The sequence below is a fragment of the Tenrec ecaudatus genome, chromosome 14 (genome assembly GCF_050624435.1).
Source record: "Tenrec ecaudatus isolate mTenEca1 chromosome 14, mTenEca1.hap1, whole genome shotgun sequence".
Lineage (NCBI taxonomy): Eukaryota > Metazoa > Chordata > Mammalia > Afrosoricida > Tenrecidae > Tenrec > Tenrec ecaudatus.
The window spans coordinates 120,099,868-120,126,017 of record NC_134543.1 but is presented as its reverse complement, the minus strand read 5'-3'; the positions used below and the strand labels follow the sequence as shown (position 1 = coordinate 120,126,017).

Genomic DNA, 26,150 nt, shown 5'->3' with positions numbered 1-26,150 from the left:
TGTCAAGCCAGCTTTAGAAATGAGCTCATGAAAACCTATGGGTCGCTACAGACCTTTGTCAGAATTGCTTGCTTTGGATGTCTCATTAACACCCCACCCACCCCCACCTCAAGAGCAGCAAACAAGCCTCCTGCATTTGAGTCAATTCCAACTCACATGGACTCTGGCGGCATAGTGAGTCACATGTTGAGGCAGCACCAGCTACCTTGTGGGGAAGAGGAAGCTGGGTGTGCATACAAAATGGTCTGGCCCAAAGCCACAATGATGGACTCAGACGTGCCGGCAGTGCTTGCAAGAATGACATCAGACCAGGCAACATTTCTTCTACTATATGCAATGACTACTTATTAACATATACACTCGTGCATAAGCTGAGTTTTCCAGCAGTTTTGTGGTCAAATGAGGTGCCTCGGCTGATATTCGGGTAAGCTCATACTCGGGCATATACAGTGTGTAATCCTTTAGGACTTGTAGTTCAACACTAACAGCCAAGGATCTGTTGCACATTCTGTTGTAAATCTTTTAGTCACTGGGTCAATGAAGAGGAAAAAGATTCTTTGACTACTTTAAAAAAAAAGTCTGTCAGTATCTGCCAGAAATAAAGCAATGTTTTATTTACAGATTCTCAGGATTGTTCAATGGGAAAGAGAGAAATAAATGGGATTATAATAATCATAAACACTTTACATTCTCGGCCATTAAATCAATCTCAACTCACAGAGTCCCTGTAGGAGAGAACAGAAGTAGCCCCTTCGGTTTCCGGGGGCATGCATCTTTAAGGAAGCAGAAAGTCTGATGGTTCTCCCATTGAACCATTGGTGGTGTCAACTGCTGACTGCAAGGTAACATACAACAACCCCAAGGATCCTAAAGGGATTAAATTGGGAGGGATATGTAAACAGTCCAAGGATTTGGATCATATTAAAACAGAGTGCTTCTACCAGATGCAATGCATCAGCCTTGATGAGATTCTACTGTGAACAAACAATCCACAAGATGTTTTAATGGCAAAAGGGAAATTTGAATACAGGCTATTAGATGATATTAAGAATTATTGTCATTATTATTGACAAAACAGCTTAGAGATTCGATAGAACCTTTAGGGGCTGTGTATGTTAACTGGGGAGGAATAAGAGAATGGCTGAATGTAACTAAATGCATCAATGTCACAAATGATACGTGTAGAAACTTAAATCGCTGTATGTTTTGCTGTGCATGTTCTCAACGACAAAATAAATAAAATCTTAAAAAGTACTGCTGTTATTTTTGTTAGATGCAATAAAGGTACAGTGATTTGAAAGAAATTGTTTTCATTTTTAGGAGTGCATGTTGAAGTATAAGCACAAAATAAAAACTATATGACAACATAATGTCAACGATTTTTAAATTAGGAGATAGATATAATAAGAACATACAAAGTTAGGTTAATTTTCTGAATTTGGAACTTTTCATGATAAAAGTTAAAAGCAAATGCTTGTGAGGCTGGGCCCCAATCCCAACTATGTGGACAACCTCCCACTCCAAGAGGAATGTACTTCAGAGGACAGCACTGAAACTACAGCTCAGAGAGAAGGGCGTGTTTGATCAGATCACACAGGAGCAAATGAACAGGGAAGGAGAGAGAGTGGACCACATCCTGGCTCACCAAGCCCCAAGGACGATTATTCCTGCTCAGAGCAGCCAGTGTACAGAGAGGACCATAGGGGTGGCCCTACCATGAGACACAGACATGATGTCCCTCACTTGATCCATAGTGCTATGAGGGACAACACTGGAGGCACAGTGCAGGAATTGTGCACAATCTGACTCCATCACCCTGTGGTGAAACACTAAGGGCGTGCAACAGAGAAGCAAAGGGAGCAAAGCAATGAAGTCCCCAGGGAATACCAAAAATAGACCTTGGGGCTAGGGCATGGCACCCCATCAGATGCAACTGGAAAACACAACTAAAGGTCAACAAACAGACCTGAAATTATTTATAGGCTTGTCTTTTCGAGTCATTTTTGTTGTTGTTGTTTTGTCTTGTTTTTGTACTTATTATTGTCTCTGCATGTCTATCTAGATAAGATAGGCAGGACACAATCCGGAGGGGAAAAGAAAATGGGGTTAAACCCAGGGACAAGGGAACAAGTGATCTAAAATCAATTAAGCCTATTGGGGCTTAATCAAGGGCAATATAGCCACAAGGAATTATTGAAACATGAATGAAGGCTGAATAAGATAATGGGACAAGAGGACAGTAAAAGGAAATAGAGGAAAGAACTAGGCGGCAAAGGACATTTATAGGTCTAAATACATGCATATACATATGTAAATATATTTATACATAACAACAGGGAAATAGATCTATGTATTTATATGTTAAGTATTAAGGTTGCAGATAGACAAGAGCTCTCTCAATTTAAGAACATTTTGTTCTTATAACCTGACATTTTGAGATGCTCACCTTCCCGACATGATCGCTGAAGACAAAATGGGTGCATGAACATATGTGGTAAAGAAAGCTGATGTTTCCCAGCTATCAAAAGATATAGCATCTGGGTCTTAAAGGCTTGAAGATAAACAAGCAGCCATCTAGCTAAGGAGCAACAAAGCCCACATGGAAGAAGCACACCAGCCTGTGTGATCACGAGGTGTCGATGGGGTCAAGTATCTGGTACCAAAGACCCAGAACAAAAAATTATATCAATGTGAATGAGGGGGAGCACAGAGTGGAGACCCAAAGCTCATCTGAAGACAATTGGACATCCCTGTACAGAGGGTCACAAGGAAGAGACAAGTCAATCAGGGTGCAGTATAGCACCGAGGAAACATACAACTTTCCTCTAGCTCTTTAATGCTTCCCTCCTCCCACTATCATGGCCCCAATTCTACCAAACAAATCTGGCTAGACCAGAGCATGTACACAGGTACAGTAAGAGCTTGCAACACAGAGAATCCAGGACAGATAAACCCCTCAGGACCAATAATGAGAGTAGAGATATCAGGAGGTTAAGGGGAAGGTGGGGGGAGAAAGAGGGAACTGATCACAATGATCTACATATAACCCCTTCCCAGGAAGATGCACAACAGAAAAGTGGGTGAAGGGAAACAACGGTCAGTGTAAGACATGGAAAAAAATTTAATAAATTATCAAGGGTTCAGGAGGCAGGGATGGTGGGGGAGGGCAAAAATGAGGAGCTGATATCAGGAGCCCAAGTAGAAAGAAAATGTTTTGAAAATGATGATGGCAACATATGTACAAATGTGCTTGACACAGTGGATGTATGCATGGATTGTGATAAGAGTTGTATGAGTCAATATGACGATAAAATTATTATTTTTTAAATGCTTAAGTTTGGATGTTGTAAATGATGACATCTCTTCTGGTGATGGTTGGTTCCTTTATTCATCCTATAAGAATAAAGTTACCTGTGAGATGAATGATACTTCCTTTTTCGTAGGTAATATTTCTGTATATAGTAAACTTTTAGAACACCATCATGTCCACATTGAATAGACACCACCAAAGCACCACGGAAGGTGAATAATCCTTATTACACATTTGGTCGACAGGAACAACCTCAAAATATTTTTTATTCAAGTAGTCAGAATTTCCTCTACTCCCTAGGAACAGCTATCTAAGGAATTTCACTTTTGATACTATCCGAAATGTGCATACATAGCTGGAACTATGGAAATTGGGAGTTTTAAAACATTTTTATTTATAAAGGGTTTAAAGAATTATGTCTAAAGAATAAACTTCAACACTTTCCCTAAATTTAGATGTGAAGGAAAAAATCTGTTCACTCAGTTAATTTCATTCAGTGGTAAGGTGAAGGGGCAAGTATGAAAGAAGAAGGAGCAGAGATTAGGGAGAAAGTTTCTCTGGGATGACACTTTTATCACTGTCAGAGTATTTCCCTGATTCAGTGAAACTGAGGACACCTAAAACAGTTGGGGTATCATTTATTGTTGGATATCAAAGGATATACTTCATTTCAGAAGGCAGCAAAATCTTTATCAGAATGAGCAGGAACTCTCAGGACGTCAGAGAAGACGACAGTGAGTTATATGTCGTTATCTTGCTGGATATGAGGAAAATAATCAAATATAAAGGGTGCTAAAAAAGCAAAAGATCCAGATTAGGATCTCTGTGGTATACAGGATATCAAATCAAATATATCAAAGGCGGTCAGAGATCCAGAGCATCAGAGATACTGTTAGGGGAAACCTAAGACTCTGTCAACAAGGTGATGAGAAACGAGGCAGCAAATGGGAACTAACTTACAGGCAGCTCAGTCTTCCTGACATGCTCCTGATGCGCCCATCTTGCCAGCTCAGGAATTCTCCCTGCCACTGTTCCAGCTGTGCGTTCCTACTGCTGACCCACTACTCCACTAGGACTCCTTCTCCTCGTCTTAGGCGTCTTCTAAATCAATTATCCTCGCCCCTGCATCTTTAACCTTTACCTCTCTGATCGATTTTCTACACCTCAGTGCTGAAAGTCTCTTAGATGATGATCAAATCTCTCTCTCGTTCTCTCTCAAATCATTTTATTTGGTGCTTTTTGACATTTCTTTGCTTAGACCATTTCTTCTCATTCTATATTTTCCTTAAAAAAATCTCATCCTGTTCACAAATTACTCTCTGTACATCAAAATTGCCCTTGTCTTACACCATTTACTCGGCTTTGCCACTCAGACGGATGCCTCAGAAGTAGCTCTTACAGTTCTAGTTCGGCTGATGGCAGGCAAGCTGTCTTCCCCTCGTCCTCTCTTCTGTAGTAATAAAAAGCACCACTAAGCATCCAGTTGTTCTTGCTCAGGACCCACAAGCCAGTCTTCTACTTTTTCACTTCCTAATCACCAATCTGGTTGATTATATCTCCTAAATGTCTTTGGAACCTAGGTATAGTCTTCATTCCCTGATCGTTCACTCACTATACTCTCTTACTTGGTTTACTGCAGTAGTGTCCTGAATGAACCACTCTTGCTTCACAGCCCCAAACACACTACTGATACATGGTTTAGCCTGAACATCAGATTAAGAAAAACTCAGACGTAGGTGAAAAAATATAATGCATTTATTTCCTTAGCTGTTGTTATCACACAAAACGGCCTACTTAGATCAGCCCAGGAGAGGCACCTTGTCCTAAGCCAGGTTCTTACCACGTTATGTAAAAAGATTGAGAATGCCTGAGAGGCTAGTAAGTCAGGAATACGGTCTAGGCAGAAAAGGCAACATATGGAGCTCATTTTTGAGAGTCAGAGCTCTTGTTTTCCTGGTGAATTACCTCATGCCTGTAGAGCCCATAGGAGGAAAAGACAAGAACTACAGAGCCATCAGGAAAGCACTGCCTTTCCTCTGAACTCAAGAGTCCATGAGACCTGTCCCCCGTCTCTCTCCATATTCTCTTCCTCTGAGCTTCAGCTACACTGGCCCTCTTTCTCCTGGAAGATTCCTTGTCAGTTCTCAATTTAAAAGTGGCCTTTTCTAGGAAGCCTTTCCTGGTACCTCAACTCGGCTGCAGTCTTGATAAAAGCACTCACATCAGGCTGCATGTACCCTTTACTAGTATTTCTCAATAGAAATAAGTTTAGTGACTGTATAAGTATTTATTTAAAACCCCTCCCTTGTCAAATCAGGAGATTCTTAAATGGCAGAAACCACAGCTCTCTTGCTCTTAGTTGCAGTCCCAAATCTTAGCTGAAAATCCAAACCATACGCAAGGGGGCTTAAAAAATGTGTGTAAAATCCCATTACCTTAAAACAAAGTATTGACATATAACACATACAATTCAACGGCTTGAATATATTTAAAAGGGTTTTGAAATCAGCACAATCAATTAATCAATGGTAGAACATTCATTCATTTTTATACTCATTATTATTAGCTCCCTTTTCCCTCCAACCTCCTCTGTCATAACTCAAAGAAACTATTCGTCTAGCTACTCTCTCTACTGATTTACCTATTCTGGATTTCACACAAAGAAAATCCCCAGCAACAAAGAAAATATAGAAAAACCTCAATCTAAGAAAGCAGAAAATAATTTTAAAAACACAAGAACAAATTAGACTAGAAAAAAAACTAGAAAAAAATGAGTCAACAGTGAAAACAAATGCTAAATGGTAAAATTTAATCTAACTATATCTGCATTAATTCACTTTTCCATTCTCATTTAATTCTATTATTCTAATAACTTTCTGAAGTCCCCCTGCCCCTCTATACATGTCCCATAGGTGTCTGCTAATGAATGAATCAAGGTTGGCTGTGAAGAGGCCAAGTATGGCCCAAAAGACTTAGTAGTAATTACCAGGTGCAATCATTAGATTCTGATGTAAGGGCGCTTTGTGACTTTGTCCTTAGATGTTGGGCAAGTACAGATGACTCTTAGGCAATTCTTAGCATACACCTACTGGAAACGTGGGAACAATACAAATGAACTCTTACTTGTGTAAGACAGGAGCTAAGATAGGAATAGGAGAACTCGGACTTTGGGCTTTCTTACACAAGCAAGCAAATCGTTATTTTACATTACTTTGTGCAATTCAGTAAGTGTTATGGAAACAAACCTATGTCTTGACCTCAGTAAGCTTACCTTCATTTTGACAAAATAAGACTCATTTATATGGAAAGAAAACTGTTGGCTTTTTTTTTTTTTTCAATAAATGCCAAATAAAGATGTTGTGGCCAGTAGCAGCTAAAGATGTATAGTGTGGTAAGGTAGTTCCCAGCCTGACTGCATGTTATAATCACCTGGGACTATTTTTAAACATTTTTATTGTTAAAAAAATTCTGATTGTAGTCCTCATCTAGAGATTCTGATTTAGCTGAGCTGGTGGTGGGCTTTAAACATTCAAGTATACAGTCTGGGCTGAGAGCCACTGGTTTAAAGTGAAAGAATGTCTGTACAGAAGAGATAGTATTTGAAATGATTTTTAAAAATAGATGAAATTTGGATAAACAAAAAGGAATAATGAGATTGAGATAGTTAAGGTTTATTGTGCCAACCTGGTCGATAAACACATGTGGGGTTAATTGAAGGGCAGAGGGATAAATGGCTTGGTGAGTCTCGCCTTTCTAGTTCTTGGGTCTCTTGCTTTGTGATGGTCGGACCAGGGTGCAGCTGCCTTCGCCAGTTCCCTGCTTTAGCTTGCAAGGCTCACTTCCTGCAAGCCATCCCTGAAGAGAAGCCACATGGACCTACCCCAGTGCAGCCCTGGGTGCTGGAGCAGCTGTGTGGAGACCCCTGCCAGTGCTGGGAGATGCTTACATTTTCACTGATTCGGCTTTCCTTCTGCAGGATTCATTGCATGTGTTTTGTGAGATGGAGAAGGACTTTGTGGATTGGTGTCAGACATAAGGGCTAATGTTGGACTTATGGGCTTGAACAGCACTGGGTTGGGATACTTTCTTAATTCATATAAGTTTCTATGAATTTGTTTCCCTAGTTTATCCATACTAACATAGAGATCTTTCCAAATAGGAATTAAACAATAGAAATGGTAGTAGGAGTACAGAAATGAAAAGGCATCAAGTTTCAGCTGAAGCAAAGTGTGGGCATAAGGGAATCGTAGACATTATCTTGGATGCTTATCCCCCTAAGTACTGGGTGCTACTGAATATTCTTGCTATATTATCGACATGATCAGGGTGGTATTTTAATGTAGAGGTCTAAGTACAAATTCACAAAATCTTGAGCTAGGTGGCAGCTGTAAAAACTGAATGGATGCAAGAGATAACAAGAGCGATAAGACTAATGGGAATGTTTCGCAGAGTCATAAATAGCAGTATAAAATCAAACTGATTATTTTAACAGCAAACACAATCATCCAGGCAAACCTTGATTCATTCTTTCAACTCCGTTAGCCTTAAGTATAAATATCTATAATTAGAAATCATCCTAGTTCTGTCTTTCTGGTTTATCTTTGCATCTTTCCTTAGAAGTTAAAGTAACAAATACGCCCTAATTCAGTAATCTGTGAAAAAGATGATATATAATTTGAAATTTCAAAAATGGATTTGAGGTTAACATATAAATTGCTATTCCATTCCATCATAAATAATTATTTAATAATTTCCTTCACAATTTATAGTTAAATTTAATGCTAAAATATTTTATTCTAAAGTACATCATAAAACATCTCTATACAGAATTTCTTTAATTTAGGATTACAACAAAATGACTATTTCTAGATCATACCTTATATTTGGTCATGGTGCTAAAATGATTATTCCGAAAGAACACACAAAGTTCTCCTTCCTGAACTGTTGACGTTAGTTCACATAATCCATGGTATGTCAGTTGAGTGGCTGTGTTATTTAAAAACTGCTCAGCAACAAAGCCTAAGAAACCAATACACAATATTAGATAAAATAATAATTTCAAGATTAAAAAGTTATTCTTTGCTATTTACATTGTACTCCAGATATAAGGGAGAGACCAGTCAAAATGATGTATTTCCTGGGAAAATGAGATGGGCCCCAATTGGAGATTCTTCTAATTTTTCTATGGGAAATACATCCACATTCTCATCCTAAGAAATAGTTGTGTGAAATTCTTTGTGTCAATCAATGTGTTCATAATAAATACTCCATCTCTTTGCAAAATGATTTTAGGCAGCTCGTAATAAAATACATGGACCCAATAAAAATCACATTAAAAGTGGGTAGGTGAGAAAGATGTATGGCAACAGTTCCTTCCCAGTGGCTACATGGTTAGAAATTAAATGTTGTCTTTACAAAGATTTTACCGGAGATAGCAGAGAAGTGTCAAGTCTCAAACTGCCCCTTCCTGCTGCAGGACTAGAAGCAGGTGTGAGATTGCACAGGCAGCCGCGACAAGGGCTGGCACTTTGATCTTCCTCTCCTCTAAAACATGCCCTTCCTTCATTATGCAGATAAACAGAACTTGTTCTGTTTTCACAACACATACACGTCTTCTGGGGTAATTTCAAAGACACAGACGCCTAGCAAGAGCTTTCAAAAAGCTCACAGGAAGTATTTCAGGAACCATTTCTTTCCTTCTTTCTCTCCTGCCCTCCTTTCACTCCTTCCCGCAGTCAGGAGACAATGTCTCTGATGTGAAAGTGTTTCCTTGCTAGCACAGTGACAGTAAGGATGAGTAAGGATGAGTCTGAAGATTTGGGCCAGAAATTGAAAATACGCCTGGAAGAAATTTGGACCCATGTGTGATCAGGGTCAAAGAGCTGGGCTGTGTGGTTTATGGCACTCCGTCTCCACCCTTCACGCTCACTTTCAGGCTGAAAGGAGGCTGCAAAATGCTACCAGGACATCACACTATTCCAGGAACTTGGAGGAGGGAAAGTGCAAAAAGCCCCTCGAAAAATTATTGCCAATATGCACCTACAACCTCTTGGCTTCATATACTTAGAAACAAAACATTTCCTCCCCTGTCTTAATTATTACTGTGATTATTATTATTTTTCAAGGTACTAAGTTATGAAGCAGAAAATATTAGTGGTACCCTAAAGACTTTATCATAGTATTTTAAAAAGTAATCATTATACCTGTGCTGGGTAGTATCGTTGCTGTCTGAAATGTCTATTTTACTAAATGTTTTTCTTCAGAAAAAAAAAAAGCATATAAACACACACACACACACACACACACACACCTCACTCACACCACGGTCCTCTCTACAAAGGCCTTTCAAAAAGATACAAAACTTCAGAAGCGCCACTGTGCAATGTTACTTTCATGTTAGTTGGATATTCAAAATGTTAACATTGGATGGTTTGTATTCCTTTTACAACAGGACAGCAGCTCAGAGAGAATAGAGTAAGTATCTGGCCCCCAAACATAAACTTAGCTCTGGCAAATTGAAACCTAGAACCCAAAAATGATGGTATTATATTAAAAAATGAATGCAGATGATTATTACAAATGCCAACTTAGCTCTATCTCTCCCAAACCATGAAACAAAGCCTCTTTAAAACTTACAAAGAATAACACTTCCTATCTCTTCTGCCACTCCTAGACAGGAACATCCTTGTGATATCATTGGGATATTCAAAAAGGCTAATCTAATTTCAACTTTTCATAGCTAATTAAATGTATTTGGCTAAGAAACTCTGAGAGCCACAGAGTAGTTTGCCTGTCAATATTTGTTTGAATAGTCTACTGTCTCAGATAAGTTGCTCATTTGCAGCATTCAGATTATGTGTATCTCTTGTTATAGATCGTATTGAAGATATTAAATAAAATAAGGTAAAAATTAATACAAGGCTAGTAATAAAATAAGACTAGTACTGAAAGTAAATTTAAAGGGAAATTATTTTGTTGAAAGCATTAGTGAAAAATATACTTTCCCATCAGAAATTCAATAACAAACAAGTACACCAAAATATTTTCCTCCTACCAGAGAGTTCTTAGCGAACATGAAAGTACTAAGTAATCTGAAAGACGGGCACTAAAAATTATGTAAAATTCTCGACACGATCTTTGAAGACAAAGCAGGTGCATAAGCAAATGTGGTGAAGAAAGCTGATGTTGCCCGGCTATCAAAATATATAGCATCTGGGGTCTTAAAGGCTTGAAGACAAACATGCAGTCATCTAGCTCAGAAGGAACAAAGCCCACATAGAAGAAGCACAATAGCCTGTGCAATCACGAGGTGCTGAAGGGATCAGGTACCAGGCATCAAAGAATAAAAACTCAAATCATTGTGAAAGATGGGGAGTGCAGAGGGGAGACCCAAAACCCATCTATAGGAAACTAGACATCCTCTTACAAAAGGGTCAAGGGGAGGATACAAGCCAGTCAATTAAAGATGAAACATACAACTTTTTTCTAGTTCTTAAATGCTTCCTCCTCCTGACTATCATGATCCCAATTCTACCTTATAAATCTGGTTACACCAGAAGATGTACATTGGTACAGATAGGACCTAGAAACACGGGGAATCCAAGACGGATGATCCCTTCAGGACCAGTGGTGAGAGTGGCGATACCAGGAGGGTACAGGGAAGGTGGGGTGGAAAGGGGGAACCAATCACAATGATCCATATATAACCCCCTCTCTGGGGGAGAGACGACAGAAAAGTGGGTGAAGGGAGACATCAGACAGTGTAAGGCATGACAAAATAATAAGAGTTTATAAATTATCAAGGGTTCGTGAGGGAGGCGGGGAGGGGAGGTAGGGGAAAAATGAGAAGCTGATACCAAGGGCTCAAGTAGAAAGTAAATGTTTTGAGAATGATGATGGCAATAAATGTACAAATGTGCTTGACACAGTGGATGTATGTATGGATTGTGATAAGAGTTGTATGAGCCCCCAATAAAATGATTTTAAAATTTTCATTTATCTTCATCTTTCAATCTGAATTATTAACAAAATATTTCCTCAAAAAGATTGAACAAAACACTCTTTTTTATTATTCGTTTTATTAGGGGCTCATACAACTCTTATCACAATCCATATATACATCAATTGTGTGTAAATCACATTTGTACATTCATTGCCCTCATCATTCTCAAAATATTTGTTCTCCACTTAAGCCCCTGGCATCAAGTCCTCATTTTTTTCCTTCCCTCCCCACTACCCCCAAAACATTCTTAATATAACAAATTCCTAAATGATTTTAGAAATATGGAGGTCCATATGACTTGATCAATTAGAACCAGATATCTTACGGTGCCAGAAAAGGAGTATTCAAGGAGAATAATGAGGCCATGTCAAAAGAACATGGGGTATCCTGCTGATCAATTTTGGGGCAATTTCAGCATCAAAAAGAATAATGATGGTAACGGATAACTTACAGAATAAAATAGAATACATCAGTCTCTATGGATAAACATTTTTTTTAAACTGGGGAGGAAAAGAGAAAATGTTTTAAAAGAAGAAACAAAAAAAAAAAGAAGAAACAAACGTATGAATATAAACGTACATTTGGAAAGTACAATGAATGTAAATGAAATAAGAAAAACATAACCACTATAATCACTGGATCAGGTATGAACTAAGGAACATGCAGTGTATTGGAGAAAAAATTCAGGGAATGGTGTAATTATAGATTTATTAATTATAATGAAAGAGTATCTTCATTAATTTTCCATTTCCAGCAGACACTATGCTAGCAGCATCGATGGGATACATAGACAACATGGAGCCCCTCATTTGCTGCCTTGGGAAGGGAATTCCTGCCCCAAAACATAACCTGAATAGAATCATGAGAAGACAATCAGATGGATTAAACTTGAGGTGCATTCTACAAGACTCCCTGTGACAGCTAGTAAGAGAAAAACCAATACTACAGAAGAAGACCAAAGCAGAAGAGAAGGAAGAAGACAGGAAATGCTAGGGGTCTTTGGATGGAGTTTCCCACCCCGTCCCGCCCAGAATGCTATACATTTTAACTTCTTTACCTATAGCTGGAATGCATTTGGGCATCGGAGCTTCTGGTTTGTAATGAAGCAATTACCAAAGTAGGTTGAGTATTATGACATTTTTCCCCTTTGCAAATGGATTTAATATTTATTTACAATGTAAAAAGTTTTTTATTTAATGACAATCATTTTTGAGACAGAAAAGAACACATGGGGCACAGAAGCAGAGGTGAGGGAAACAGAGCCCTGGTGGTGCCGTCAGGGAAGCACTGGATTGCCCACTGCAAGGTCAGAGGTTCAAACCCACTCGCTCCTCGGTGGGAAGAAGTAGCAGCTGTCTGCTCTCATAAAGATTCACGGCTTCAAAAGCCTTACACAGGTCAATTTGAGTTGGAATTGACTCCATGCAGTGGGTTTGTGTGTGTGTGTGTGTGTGTGTGTGTGTGTGTGCGCGCGTTAGGAACTAAGGGACAAAAGTTAAAAAGAGACAAAGACCTTCCTCCCAGAGCCAACAGAGAGAGAAAGCCTTTCTCTAGAGCTGAGGTCCTGAATTTAGACTTCTAGCCTCCAACTATGAGAAAACCACTTTATTTATGAAAACCACCACTTGTGACATTTTGTTAGGCAGCACTAAGAAACTAAGAGTTTGTCCTGCATCACACGAGCCTGCAGTAATGTGGAAATGAAATGATCCTTGACGACAGCTGAGGTTGAGAAAAAGGTGAAAACTATGAAGGGCAGTGGGACAACTAGAAAGTTCTGGATGTAAACAGCGTATTAGCCCCTGACACGTATCAGTGTTAAATTTTCCTGAGATAATTGTACAGTGATTATATGAGATATGCATGCTGAGGGATTAATGGGTAAAGTGATGTGTGTATTATTTGCAACTAATTCTCACACGCTTGGGAAAAAGTACGTGTGCATGCATAGGAATATCAAGAGAAAGCAGACAACACAGAAACGAAAGGTAAATTTAAGTAAAGAACATATGTATAAGGGTTCATTTGCAACTTTTCCATTTCTATAGATTTGAGATTTTTCAAAATAATATCTGTGAGAACCCCAAAATAAAATGATTTTTAAAATGCTCTACTAAAACGTCACACTTGAGCACCATAAGACGGATCTGAGTCAGTGGAAATGTTCGATGTGCACTCAGTACTCCCCAATCACACTCCTTTTGTAAAGGGAAAAAGGTTATCACAGCAGGGCTAGCTAAAAACCTGCATTAGAACACACACCCCCGCCCCCCGTCTGATGTTATAAGTCCAAGAGGTTTAACCTTTTTACTTGAACCTTTCTGGGTGCTTACGTGTTGAATCCCTAACACTCGCATCCTCTGTATTTCCTGGACTGCAAGGGGCAGAGTCGGGTAGCAAACAGCAGCACTCACCCACCTTCACTAACCAGCTCGCTGCTGTCTGACTGCTTGCAGGAGATGATCTTCTCCACCAGCTGGTTGTAGCTGCAGTTACCGACGGCCTGTACGATGTCATCCGTCTGGGAAACAAAGGACCCACTCATGATAAGACTTAAAACAGTAACCAGGGAAACACAATACAAATATAAAAATATTGTATCTATGAAAAAAAACAACAGTTAAGAAAAAAAAGAACCCAATGTTAAAATCAATACCCATGCATTTTCAATTTGTTTATGGCTTACTAGAACACATTATCGAAAATATTGCTTTGTGTTTCAATTATGGAAAAACAGACAAAAGTTATTATATATAACTTAATGTCTTTATGTTGTAAAGATGTATTTAACTAAAGTGTAATAGACTAAGATCAGTAAACTATTCCAGGAAGAAAACCAAGAAAATATGAGCTTTTTTTAAACTCAAAATGTTTCACATTAAAAGCAAGGTAAAACTAAAGATTTTAACTTCTAAAATTACCACAATTTAAAAGAAAATAATTTTATTGGGAGGTCGTACAATTCTTATCACAATCCATTCATCCATCCATTGTGTCAAGCACATTTCCACATATGCTGCCATCATCATTTTCAAAGCATTCTCTTCCCACTTGAGCCCTTGATATCAGCTCCCCATTTCTTCCTCCGCCCTCCCCTACCCTCCCTTCCTCATGAACTCTTGATAAGTTGTAGATTATTATTTCCATATCTTATATCATCATCCTCCATCACCCCTCACCCACTTTTCCATTATTTGTCCCCCTGGAAGGGGGTTCTAGATTTATGATTACACAACTCAGATGTGTGCATAAGAAAACGTGGTGAAAAAAGCTGATGGTGCCCGGCTATCAAAGAGATATAGTGTCTGGGGTCTTAAAGGCTTGAAGGCAAACAAGCAGCCATCTAGCTCAGAAGCAACAAAGCCCACAGAGAAGAAGCACACAAGCCTAAGTGTACATGAGGTGTTGAAGGTATATTCTGTCTACATATTCATGACCATTAATGACCTCTCTATTCTCTGCTGTTAATCTAATCAGAAATGCAATTCTGTTATATTATCTTAATAACAGCTTTAAAATAATTCGTATCTAAATGAACAAATCCTTTTGACCCATTTTAAATTTATTCGAGTTATGCTTCCTCCCCCTCACTATCATGACCCCAATTCTACCTTACAAATCCGGCTAGATCAGAGCATGTACACTGGTACAGATAAAAACTGGAAACACAGGAAATTCAGGGCCGAAAAACCCTTCAGGATCTATAATGAGAGTATTGATACCAGGAGGGGAAGGGAAAGGTGGGGGGGAGAAAGGGATAACTGATCACAATGATCTACATATAACCCCTTCCCAGGGGGATGGACAACAAAAAAGTGGGTAAGGGGAGACAGTGGGCGGTTGGTCATGAGGGAGGGAGGCTGGGACAAGGAGGGGGGGAAATGATACCAAGGACTTAAGTAGAAAGAAAATGTTCTGAAAATGATGATGGCAATAAATGTACAAATGTGCTTGACATAAGGGATGGATGTATGGACTGTGAAAAGAGTTGTATGAGCCCCCAATAAAATGATTAAAAAAATTTTTTTCTTAGAGGTATAGCAGGGAAGGTTTTAGGAGGGTACAGGGTGATAATGAGTTCAAGAAAGAAAAAATGTTCTAAAATTGATTGTGATGATTACACAACTTAAAAATATATGTTAAAATTATTTAATTAAACGAGCACATAGATTTAGAATATTTGTCATTGCAGAGAGTTCTGTTGGTCTGAGAATATTTTTAATATTTTTAGAAGAGCAAGTCTCCTTTTTCTGTTTGAAGAATATCTTCACTTTTATTCTTGTTTTTTAAAATTTCCACATAAAGTTTAGATCAGTTTGTCACATTTTCACAACCCTTCCCCCAAAATCTATTGAAATTTTGTTTGGGAAATTAAAATTCACGTTAGGGAGAACTGACATCTTTATAATTCTAGCACTGAAATCTAAAATACAAAGTTTCTCTACATTAGAAAGTACTCACGGCTTTCTCTTGATTTCAGTATTTCTAAGCAGGACAGAAAGATTCTATATCTATGTGCCCCAAAAGGAGAGTAAGCCATATGTGGCTCTTGACCAAATGAAATATGGCAAGTCTAACTCAGGATATAAATTTTAAATTTCATTTAAATGTAAATAGTCATGCTTGCCTACCATATTGGGCAGAAAAGCACTAGAAATTATAACAGCTATTCCTAACTTAACAAAGTCAGACATTTCTTTCTTCTTGAATCATTAATTACAGGCCCTTAGACCATTTTAATTCCATTTAACTCTCTTCCCAGTTTATGTTATTGTTTTTGCATATGCTAATGTTCTTTTTTTTAACTCCAAAAGTTATTAATGCCAATTAAACTCCAGGTGCTATTCTTTCTGATAACCAGGCACCATCTGTTATTATTGCATGCAGTCAGGAATCACGGACACTGATCCCTCTCATTTATCAGATTATTCTCTCTCTTTTCACCCTGGAGCATTTTTGTTCTAATGAAAGTACTTTGTTTAAAATTTCCATCAATTCCAGTCTACTGGAGGCAAGTCATCTTAACTCAATTAATCTTAGGCGGGGGGTGGGGGGTGGGGGGAGTGTCTTAGGGGGAAGCCTTTGTTTTGCTCCATTCTTGAAAGATCATTTTGTTGGAACCAGAATTATAGGTAGTAGTTGTCTTCTTTCAGCACTCCAGTCCCCTGGCCTTTACTGATACTAAAGAGTCAGTTATCAATTAGTAATGGGAACTATAACTTTTCAGTGACTAAAGTTTGGTGCCCACTATCCAATAAACTATAGATGTTTATTTGCAAAAGATGTTATTTGCATAACAGAGAATCAGAATACAAAGAACTAGACAAAGAAAATTCACGTGGATCTTATGAATTTCAAACCTTTTTCTTAGCTGTGAAATTCTTGTCATAAAACAAATAGAAAACAAAGTACTTTGGCCCCTCCAAGAGCTTGAAAAGAGCCGTCTATACCACAAAAGCCTGCTGTATGATTCTTTCTCTGCATTAGAATATATCTCTTCCACTAGGCACACCATAAACCCAATTACTCAACAGATAAGATCTAGCTAATCATGCAGGAGAGTCTGGTTTTCAGGAAGTGACTGCTATTCCTCAAGCTGTCCGCGTCATCACACTCCAAGAGCCAACATAGGCTGCCTTGGATATGCAAACTTCTGGGCATATTTTGGCGTTTCCGTGATAATCTTGGAGAAAGATTGCCATTGATATAAATGGCCTACTTAGAGTAAGCTACTCTTCCATTAATCAGAATACCAGCTATCTCACCAATAGATTCAAACCAAAGCCAAATCCACTGCCACTGAGTCAATTCTAACTCACCATGATACTATAGGACAGAGGAGAGCTGCTTCATTGGGTTTTATAGGTCGTAATCTTTTTTAACATTTTCACTGACATATACTTCATGTACTATACAACTCAGTGGTTTAAAGATATCAAAAAGAGCAATCATCAGCATCACAATCAATAGCCCTAAGGATCTATTAATCTAGTTACTGTCTCTATAGATTCACCTGTTCTGGATTTCATATACAGAAAACATTTTTTAAAAACCCATCAGCATATGGAATGATATATGTTTTAAATTCCAAATAATATAATAATAATAATAATACCATCAGCAACAGCCAGGCAGAAGGACAAATTTCCTAGCGTTGCTTTTCTTCTTTCTCTTTTGGTTTTGATAAAGGGTGGTCTCAGATCAGCAGGTATGGGGCAAAAGTTGAAAAGAGAAACTGTCCTTCTGGCCAGAGGAGAAGATAAACTTAAACCAAACTTGCTTCCACCAAATCCACTCTGACTCACAGTGACCCTAGTGGACAGGAGAACTATCCCTGTGGGTTGGCAAGTATGTAAATCTTAACAGGGATAGGAAGCAGAGTGGCTAGTGGGTTTGAACTGCTAACCTTGCTGATTACCACCCCAACTTATAACCCACTACACCATCAGAGTTACTGAGGATCAGATAAATAGGTTTCTAAAAGCCAGATAGTGTGAGGGAATCCCCATTTTTCCTTCTTTCTATTCAATCTCTGTCCCACAGCAGTCCAAAATCAGGAAGCTGGACCATGGAGGCTGTGACAATACAAGTACCTAACCCACCTTTCTCAAACAGGTCTGCCAAGTGTAGAAGAAAGTGGTATTATTTATTTTTTTAATCTCATTGCCTGGAAGTGGCCTCAGCTGCCAGAAACTGACAAGGGCCGCAATGGTGAAGAAAAGTTCAACAAAAAAAAATACCCTATCTTTTTAGCCAGCCAAGGGAGAGGAAAGACCAGAGGCCTTCTTGTGTGGGAGAAGACATGAAGCCATAACTGGGAAAGAGGAGCCCCTTTCTGTGTCGGAACTAACTACCATTACTATGCCAGCGCTCTATCTGAACTGTGAATGGCTAATAGACACGGGAAAAGCTCAATGTGACTAACCGTGAACACCAGCAAAGCCAAACCACTGCCATGGGGCTGAGTCTGGCTCACAGTAAGCCCAATCACAACTAGGCATCACCTTACAGCTACTAGAAGGAGAAACAAATACAACTCTTAATAATGCCAGGGGCTGGTGAGAATATAGAGCAAGCTAAGTGTAATGCAAAAATGGTATATGCCCTTTAGTTTCCTTAAACATCTACCTACCACATGACCCAGCAATCCCCACACCCAGGAAATTATCCAAAAGCAAGTAAAACTTTTAGCAACATGAATGTCTTTCTAGTAGTGAATGGATAAACAAAGATCCATAAAACACACTACTAGTCAGCAATAAAAAATAGCTACTGACACAGACTAAAGCACAGGTGACTAGATGAACTAAAAGTGTATTATCTTAGGTGAAAGAAGAGGCTGTCTATGCCTGTGAAGAGTTTGACAGCCTTGGAAACCGAGAGGGTCTCCTGTGAGAGAGAATTGGACCTACGGCAGTAGGCATGTTGTTTAGAAGTTAAAGAAGTCAAACCTGGAGGATGACACACTGGAGGATTTCACTGATACGACCTTCTGGGAAAAGTGAAAACAGCACGGATGGAGAAAGATCCACGATAAACAGCTGTTACAGGTGGGGGAGGGCTGACGACAGAGGCGGGTGTGAGAAGATTTGGGGGCCTTCTTGGTTCTGGAGGTGGCTCAGTGCTGGGGGAGTGTTACAGGACACCACTGAGTTGATTCTCACTCAGTGGGGCACAGTAGCTCGGCTGCGTATTTATTTTGACTGTAATCTTTATGGAAGCAGACCATCCGGTGATTCCCCTGTGGACCACTGAGAGAGTTCCAACCACAAACAGGCTGACAGTTAAAAGCTTAACCATTTGTACCACCAGGGGCCATTCACTCTATACAGTTGTCCAAATGCATAGAGCTGTACATCCAGGAAAGAATTTACTGCATGCAAATCAATAAAGAATCAAAAGAAAGGACACAAGGACAGCTGCTTACCTGACCGAAAACCAAACTCATGCCATCGAGCCATGCTGATTCATAGGAACCCTATAGGACAGAGGAGAACTGCCCCTGTGGGTTTCTGAGACTGTAACTCCTTACAGGACCATAAAACCTCACCTTTCTGCTGGTGGTTTAGAGAGACTGACTTTGTGGTAGCAGCCCAATGAATACCCATTACACCACTAGGGTTCCTTTTGCTTAGGTGACAATATCCAGCAAATCCACACCAAGGGGGACTTGAAAGCAGAGACACAGATACTTGGACACCAATATTCAGTGCATTACTATTCACAATAGCCAAGTGGTGGAAACAAACTTTCCAACAACAGATCAACAGATAACAAAACGCAGTGTATCTACACAATGTATTACTACTTAGCCAGTGGGAGAAATTAAGTATTGATACATGGAGCTTGAAAATATTATGTGAGTGAAATAAGTCAATCACAAAAGGACAGATGTTTCATGTCCTCACTTACATGTAAAGAAAAGAACAAGTAAATATCAAAAGATCAACATTTATAAGTCATTACCAGAAAACAACATCCCAGTTAATATTAAGTTTAGTGAGTCTGTTCTCCCTCTTGGATCACAGTATAGTACTTAGGGCCTTAAAACCTCGCGAGTGGCCATTCGAGGCACAACAATCGGTCCCCGTTCAAGGTAAGATGGAATGTGTGGCCCATTGCCCTCATGAACAACCTGCCTCCTTTACCGTGAGCCCAGACAAAGTGGATGGTGCTTGGCTACCATCACTGAAACTTGTCATCAGGATTCCATGAAAACTCCCCATCAGCAACTTGGAGTGGGGAGGGGGCACGGGAGGCAGACCAGCATTTCAAAGTCTCATCTCATTCAGATTTTCTGGCGCCATAGAGGCTGAATGAACCCATGAAACTATTGTCCTGAGAAGTTTTCTTAGGACCCAACCATAACGTCACTTAACTGCCAGAGAAGGTCTGCCCTGAGCATTGTGCCCGTCTAAGAGCGAGCTATACGGGATCAAAGCGACAACTGGAATTCAAAAGATTAGATGAGAAACTTTGGGGGCAGAGAATTTATGCTAACGGGGGAGAAGCAATTTGGAAAAGCAAAGTGAGAATGGTACAATTTAAAGATTGAAATAAATGTAACTATACTTACAGACATTACTGAATGAGTGTATGTGCTGCGGTATTTAGTCTCGACAACAATATATATATATACGTATGTATGTGTGTGTATATATATATATATATATATATATATATATATATATATATATATATATGTTTTTATGTGACTAATTTATCTGGGCTAACTGCCCAGGAGTGTACAGTGGCTCAGTTAGATGAAAGTTCCACGTGCAGTTTCTGTTTCTTTTTAACATGTGCAATTCTTTTATTTACTTATTTTAAAATCATTTTATTGGGGCTCGTACAAATCTTACCAGAATCCATCCATCCACCCATTGTGTCAAGCAACACACGTGCAATTTTAAGAAATTGCCAAACTATTTTCTAGAATGCTTATACTAAAAGTTTATATTCCCTCCGCCAATATGAGTCATCCAATTTATCTGTATAAACTTGGCAGCACTTGATGTCCCTTTTTTCGTTCAGTCTTTCAGATGGCTGTGTAGTGATATCTCATTGTGGCTTTAATTGTGCATTTATCTAATGTCTTGTCTACAGCATTTGAAGAGGCTGTCAACACCCACACACGTCTCAATAGAAAAATAAATCTTATTTGAAAATGGGCAAAAGATATGAAGAGGATATGTAAGTGATAAAAAGACGTTCAACATAACTAGCCAAGTGTTTATAGCAGATTTCTTCATAATAACAATAAATAAATAACGGGAAAGCATCCAGATGCCCTTCCATGGGTAAATGGTTAAGTTGTCACGTGTCCACATAATAGACTCAGAAATAAAAAAGAACAAATTATTTGTACACACAGTGTTCTGCTGAATCTCCAGAGAACTATGAATAGGAAAAAAGTAAATATAAATGGATACATCTAATATGACTCCATCTGTATAATATTCCTGAAATGACAGAATTATAGAAATGACTGCCCCTCAGGACCAATAATGAGAGTAGCGATACCGGTGGGGGCGGGGAGGGCAGGAACTAAGGTGGCCCAATCACGATGATTGACATATAAGTCTCTCCCAGGGGGACAAACAACAGAAAAGTGGGTGAAGGGAGACAGCAGACGGTGTAAAACATGAAAAAAAAATTATAAATTATCAAGAGTTCATGAGGGAGGGAGAGTAGAGGAGGGAATAGGAAAAAATGAGCTGATACCAAGGGCTCAAGTAGAAAGAAAATGTTTTTAAAATGATGATGGCAACACATGTACCAATGTGCTTGACACAATGGATATATGTTTGGACTGTGATAAGAGCTGTAACAGCCCCCAATAAAATGATAAAAAAAATTATAAAAATGTTGAGTTTGCTAGTGGTTACTTTCAAGGATTGAAGAGAGAGTGGGGGCAGAAGAGAAATATATGAAACATGAGGGCTCTTGTGGTGATGGAAATGTTTGAATCTTTACTGAAATCAATTGAAATGTTCTCATTGTGATTCTATCCCAAAGTTTGTAAAATATTCTCATTGGGTAAATGGACAAAAGGCACGAGAAACTGTTTTGTATTATTTCTTACAATTCCAATTGATTCTATAATGATTTCCAATTAACATTTAATTAAAACATGTAAATAACCTATATTCAAATCAGGACAGGAGTACACAAAAGGCAGATCAATGGAACAAAGAACATTCTAGCTTCCATAAGAATTCAGCACAGAATAAAGAAATTGCTCCTTCCTTTTGCCCTTTCAGCTCTGCTCCCCACCCTGCTGTACACACAGGCTCCAGGAGGCTGACTTCTACGGGCTGCAGCAACCAAATGCTTGTTCTTTTATTGTTAGATTAATTGACCCACTAGAAGGGACTGACGGGTGCAGAATGTAAAAAGAATGAGAAGTCAGATGACTTCTTAACCCTCTCTCCTTCCTTGCTGGGTCATAACTTAATATTAACGGCCTTTCTACACTAAAGGCTATACTCTGGTCAAGCAGTGCTATTCTTTAGAAATTGTATCTTGCTCGATTCGGCTTCCTCTCCTTACTCCTTCAGGGCTAGGCTTAAGTACAGACACCTTTACTAATAATTTTCCATCTTAGTCAACTTAATAATTTCTTCAGTAGGCTTTTAGTAAGCACCTACTATGTGCCAGGCACTATGCTGAGTTCTAGACATAGAACAGTGGCTAAACCCTGATGCTAACTCTAGGATGTTCCACCGTCACTTTTTCTTTCCTTTAACTTTGTCCACACCTTTGTAAATTGTCTCCTCCTGAAACTTTCTTCACTTATTCTTATATGCGTTATCTACTTCTTGCCAGGACACTGATGCACTTGACAAGAAGCAAAATCTAGAATGCTAGATTAGTAAATATCAAGGATCTTGGTATTGTCATTTAGTTCATGTATATATGAAAATGTACATTTCAGGGGGAAACGAGGAGCAAGGGTTCAAGTAGAAGGCAAATGCTTTGAGAATGATGATGGCAACAAATGTACAAATGTGCTTGACACAGTGGATGAATTGAGATAAGAGTTGTTATGTGCCCAATAAAATGATTGGAAAAAAAGAAAAGAAAATGTACATTTCAGGTAACAGGCATCTCGGGTGGCTATTTTTCTAACTATTGGAATGACATAAAATTTCAAGAGATAGAAATGTATACTAGGAAATATAAATCTAGATAATTTGTCAAATTAATAAATCATAACCGCACTTATATTTATGTAATTAAATTTGTTCTACTTACCTGAGGGTCCACTAACCACCCATGGTATAAAGGAATATCAAGAAGATCAAATACGATGCATTCTGGTGTATATTCAAATACACGAACACCAGTGAATTTCACATTGACATCCAGACCCGTCTGCAGTTTATGCAGAATCGCCATAGCGTCACTCATGTTCTGAAAATAGACAAGGAAGGGCATGTCAGAGAAAGCACCAACAGGGACATACTTAAGTGCAAGCAGATTTACCTCTAATGGCTCATTTCATCCACCGAACTAAATTCTTCAGATAAATGGTACAGTAACTACCACGTATTTGCCATTACCCGAGCTGTAACGATCTAACAGTGAACAAAACAAAGTCACTGCTCCAACAGGACTTACATTCTACCGAGGGAGAAAAACTTAATGTATAATGTCAAGTACTGGTAAGAAAAGCTGAACAGAAAAAATATAATGGTCAAAAAATAAAAATTTGAATAAGCATATGTGGTGAAGAAAGCTGATGGTGCCTGGCTATCAAAGGATACAGCTCCTGGGTCTTAAAGATTTGAAGGTAAACAAGCGGCCATCTAGCTCAGAAGCAACAAAGCCCACATGGAAGAAGCACACCAGCCTGTGCGATCAAGAAGTGTCAAAGGGATCAGGTATCAGGCATCATCAGAACAAAAAATCTCACTATAATGAATGAGGGGGAGTGTGGAGGGGAGACCAAAAGCCAATTTGTAGGTCACTGGACATCCCCTTACAGAAGGGTCCTGGGAGGAGATGAGCCAGTCAGGATGCAATGTAGCAACGATGAAAAATACAGATTTCCTCTAGTTCCTAAATGCTTCCTCCCCGCCCACTATCATGATCTCAATTCTACCTTGCAAGTCTGGCTAGACCAGAGGCTGTACACTGGTACAGATAGGAACTGCAAACACAGGGAATCCAGGACAGATGATCCCTTCAGGACAAGTGGTGTGAGTGGCGATACTGGGTGGGTGGGTTGGAAAGGGGTAATTGATTTCAAGGATCTACATGTGACCTTCTCCCTAGGGGACATACAACAGAAAAGTTGGTGAAGGGAGATGTTGGACAGGGCAAGATATGACAAAATAATAATTTATAAATTATCAAGGGGACATGAGGGAGCGGGGAGCAGGGAGGGAGGGGGGAAAATGAAGACCTGAAGCCAGGGGCTTAAGTGGAGAGCAAATATTTTGAGAATGATGAGGGCAATGAATGTACAAATGTGCTTTACACAATTGATGTATGTATGGATTGTGATAAGAGTTGTATGAACCCCTAATAAAATAATTTTAAAAATACAAGAATAAAAAAAACTGAATAGGAAGAGGACATACAAAGTCCTAGAAATGAAAGACCAGGAAGTCTGAGGTCAAATGTTGAATGTTTGAAAAGGATACTTAAATAGGAGCCAGAGCCAACTCTGGAGCCTTGGGAAACTCCACAGGATAATGCATTGCAGACAACGCAGAAATCAAAACAGCTTCATAGATTTCAATAATAAATTGCATAAATTTTATAAATGAGATAAATTGAGTATTGTCACTTTATTCTGATAAAATATCATTTATGGATTTTAAATATTAAGAGGTTCGCAGAAGATTTCACTTTAAAAGTTTTTATTGCTAAAAACATTTTAAAATCATGTTCTAAGCTGCCAAAGTCACCCCAAAAGGTTTAAATAATTCATTCTCCTAACTTGGCTTTAGCTATATATTTTCCTAGGTTATACAAATGAAGTAATATAATATTCTGGCTTTTCAATTCTATTAGAACCGAATTATGTGAACACACAAATTTGAGAAATCTTTATAATACTGATATGAACTTTGCTTCCCTATTGCCCATTTAATATTGTTGGAAGTGTGTATCACAGGTTGTTTTGAAAGTAGATATGAAGGGTCCAAGAATGCCTATTTAGCTCCTAGATGTTACTTCTTTCCACAAAAAGACGCTGATTATTTCTTTCCTTTTATTGCCAAGACAAGAAAACTACATTCTGCTCCTCCTTCTAGTTCCAGTGATTGCGAGCCTAGTGACCTATCCTATATTAAAGAACAGGTTCTCTCAAACACATGTCAAAAAAACGAGGACACATGGAAACTCAGAAACGACTGCACTTGTCCTAATAACATCATTTGACATCAACTTTCTCCTATGCATAGTTCAGCTATAAAGTATAAATAAGAGGAGAGAAGGGTTAATGACAAATTCACATGAAAATAATATTTTTTGAGAAAATACCAGATATCAATCTATAGAGATGTGTGTGAGGATACCTATCTGTCATTCTATATAAAACAAGCATATGTACTTGAATAAAACAAGGATCAGGAAAAGATGGGTTGGCGGCCAAACCAAGCCTGTGGGCAAACAATGGTGGTCTCATGTTTCAAGGGCTATAAAAGAGAATACAGCAAGGAATAGATATGAAACCATTGTATTATCGACAAGTCCTGAAATATCTACTATTTTATCTTTTATGAAAATATCTGCCAACACTGATTGAGATCCATTAATATATCCATAAAGTAATATAAAAGAAATTGTGCTTATTACCTGCTCATAGTTTAAACGTTGAATTTCTGAAATTTCTTTAGGCTTTGCATCAAGCATATAATCTCCTGAAAAGAGAAATTATGAAATTTCTTTTTTTACTTATAAAAGCAATACATTATTAAACTTTAAACATTCAGCAGACAACATATAAAATTGACTTCCTAATTCTACCCAGACAAAACTGATATTCACTGTTCGCTACAGTTTCATGTATCTTCTTGGTATTACAATTATTTTGCAACTTTTTCTTTCACTTTATTGTGCACTTGAGCATCTTTCCATCCCATGTTACTACATGTATAGCTCTCATTCTTTCCATGCCTACATCATATTTGACATGGAGGTGTCATGAGTTATGTGTTGGGCTGGTAACCAAAGGTCAGTAATCCCTAGAAGAAAGATGAGGCTTTCTGCTTCTGTAAAGGTGCTAGCCTTGGAAACCACAGGGGCAGAGTTAAAATCACTTCACTGACAGTGAGTTTATAGTTGTTGATACATTGTATACACATTTGAAGTTATTTAGTCAGG

The 26,150-nt window shown here is 38.6% G+C and overlaps 1 protein-coding gene across 3 annotated transcripts in view; it reads right to left on the bottom strand.

Moving 5' to 3' along the window:
- Positions 1-26,150, bottom strand: part of MINDY2 (MINDY lysine 48 deubiquitinase 2) — a 77,492-nt gene that overhangs the window by 22,916 nt on the left and 28,426 nt on the right. For all 3 annotated transcript variants that reach the window (XM_075531817.1, XM_075531818.1, XM_075531820.1), the window contains exons 3-6: positions 25,623-25,687; positions 23,070-23,228; positions 13,731-13,833; positions 8,187-8,329 (exon numbers count right to left, since the gene is read on the bottom strand). In XM_075531817.1, coding sequence (XP_075387932.1) covers positions 8,187-8,329; positions 13,731-13,833; positions 23,070-23,228; positions 25,623-25,687 — 470 coding nt within the window. The remainder of the gene's footprint in view (positions 1-8,186; positions 8,330-13,730; positions 13,834-23,069; positions 23,229-25,622; positions 25,688-26,150) is intronic.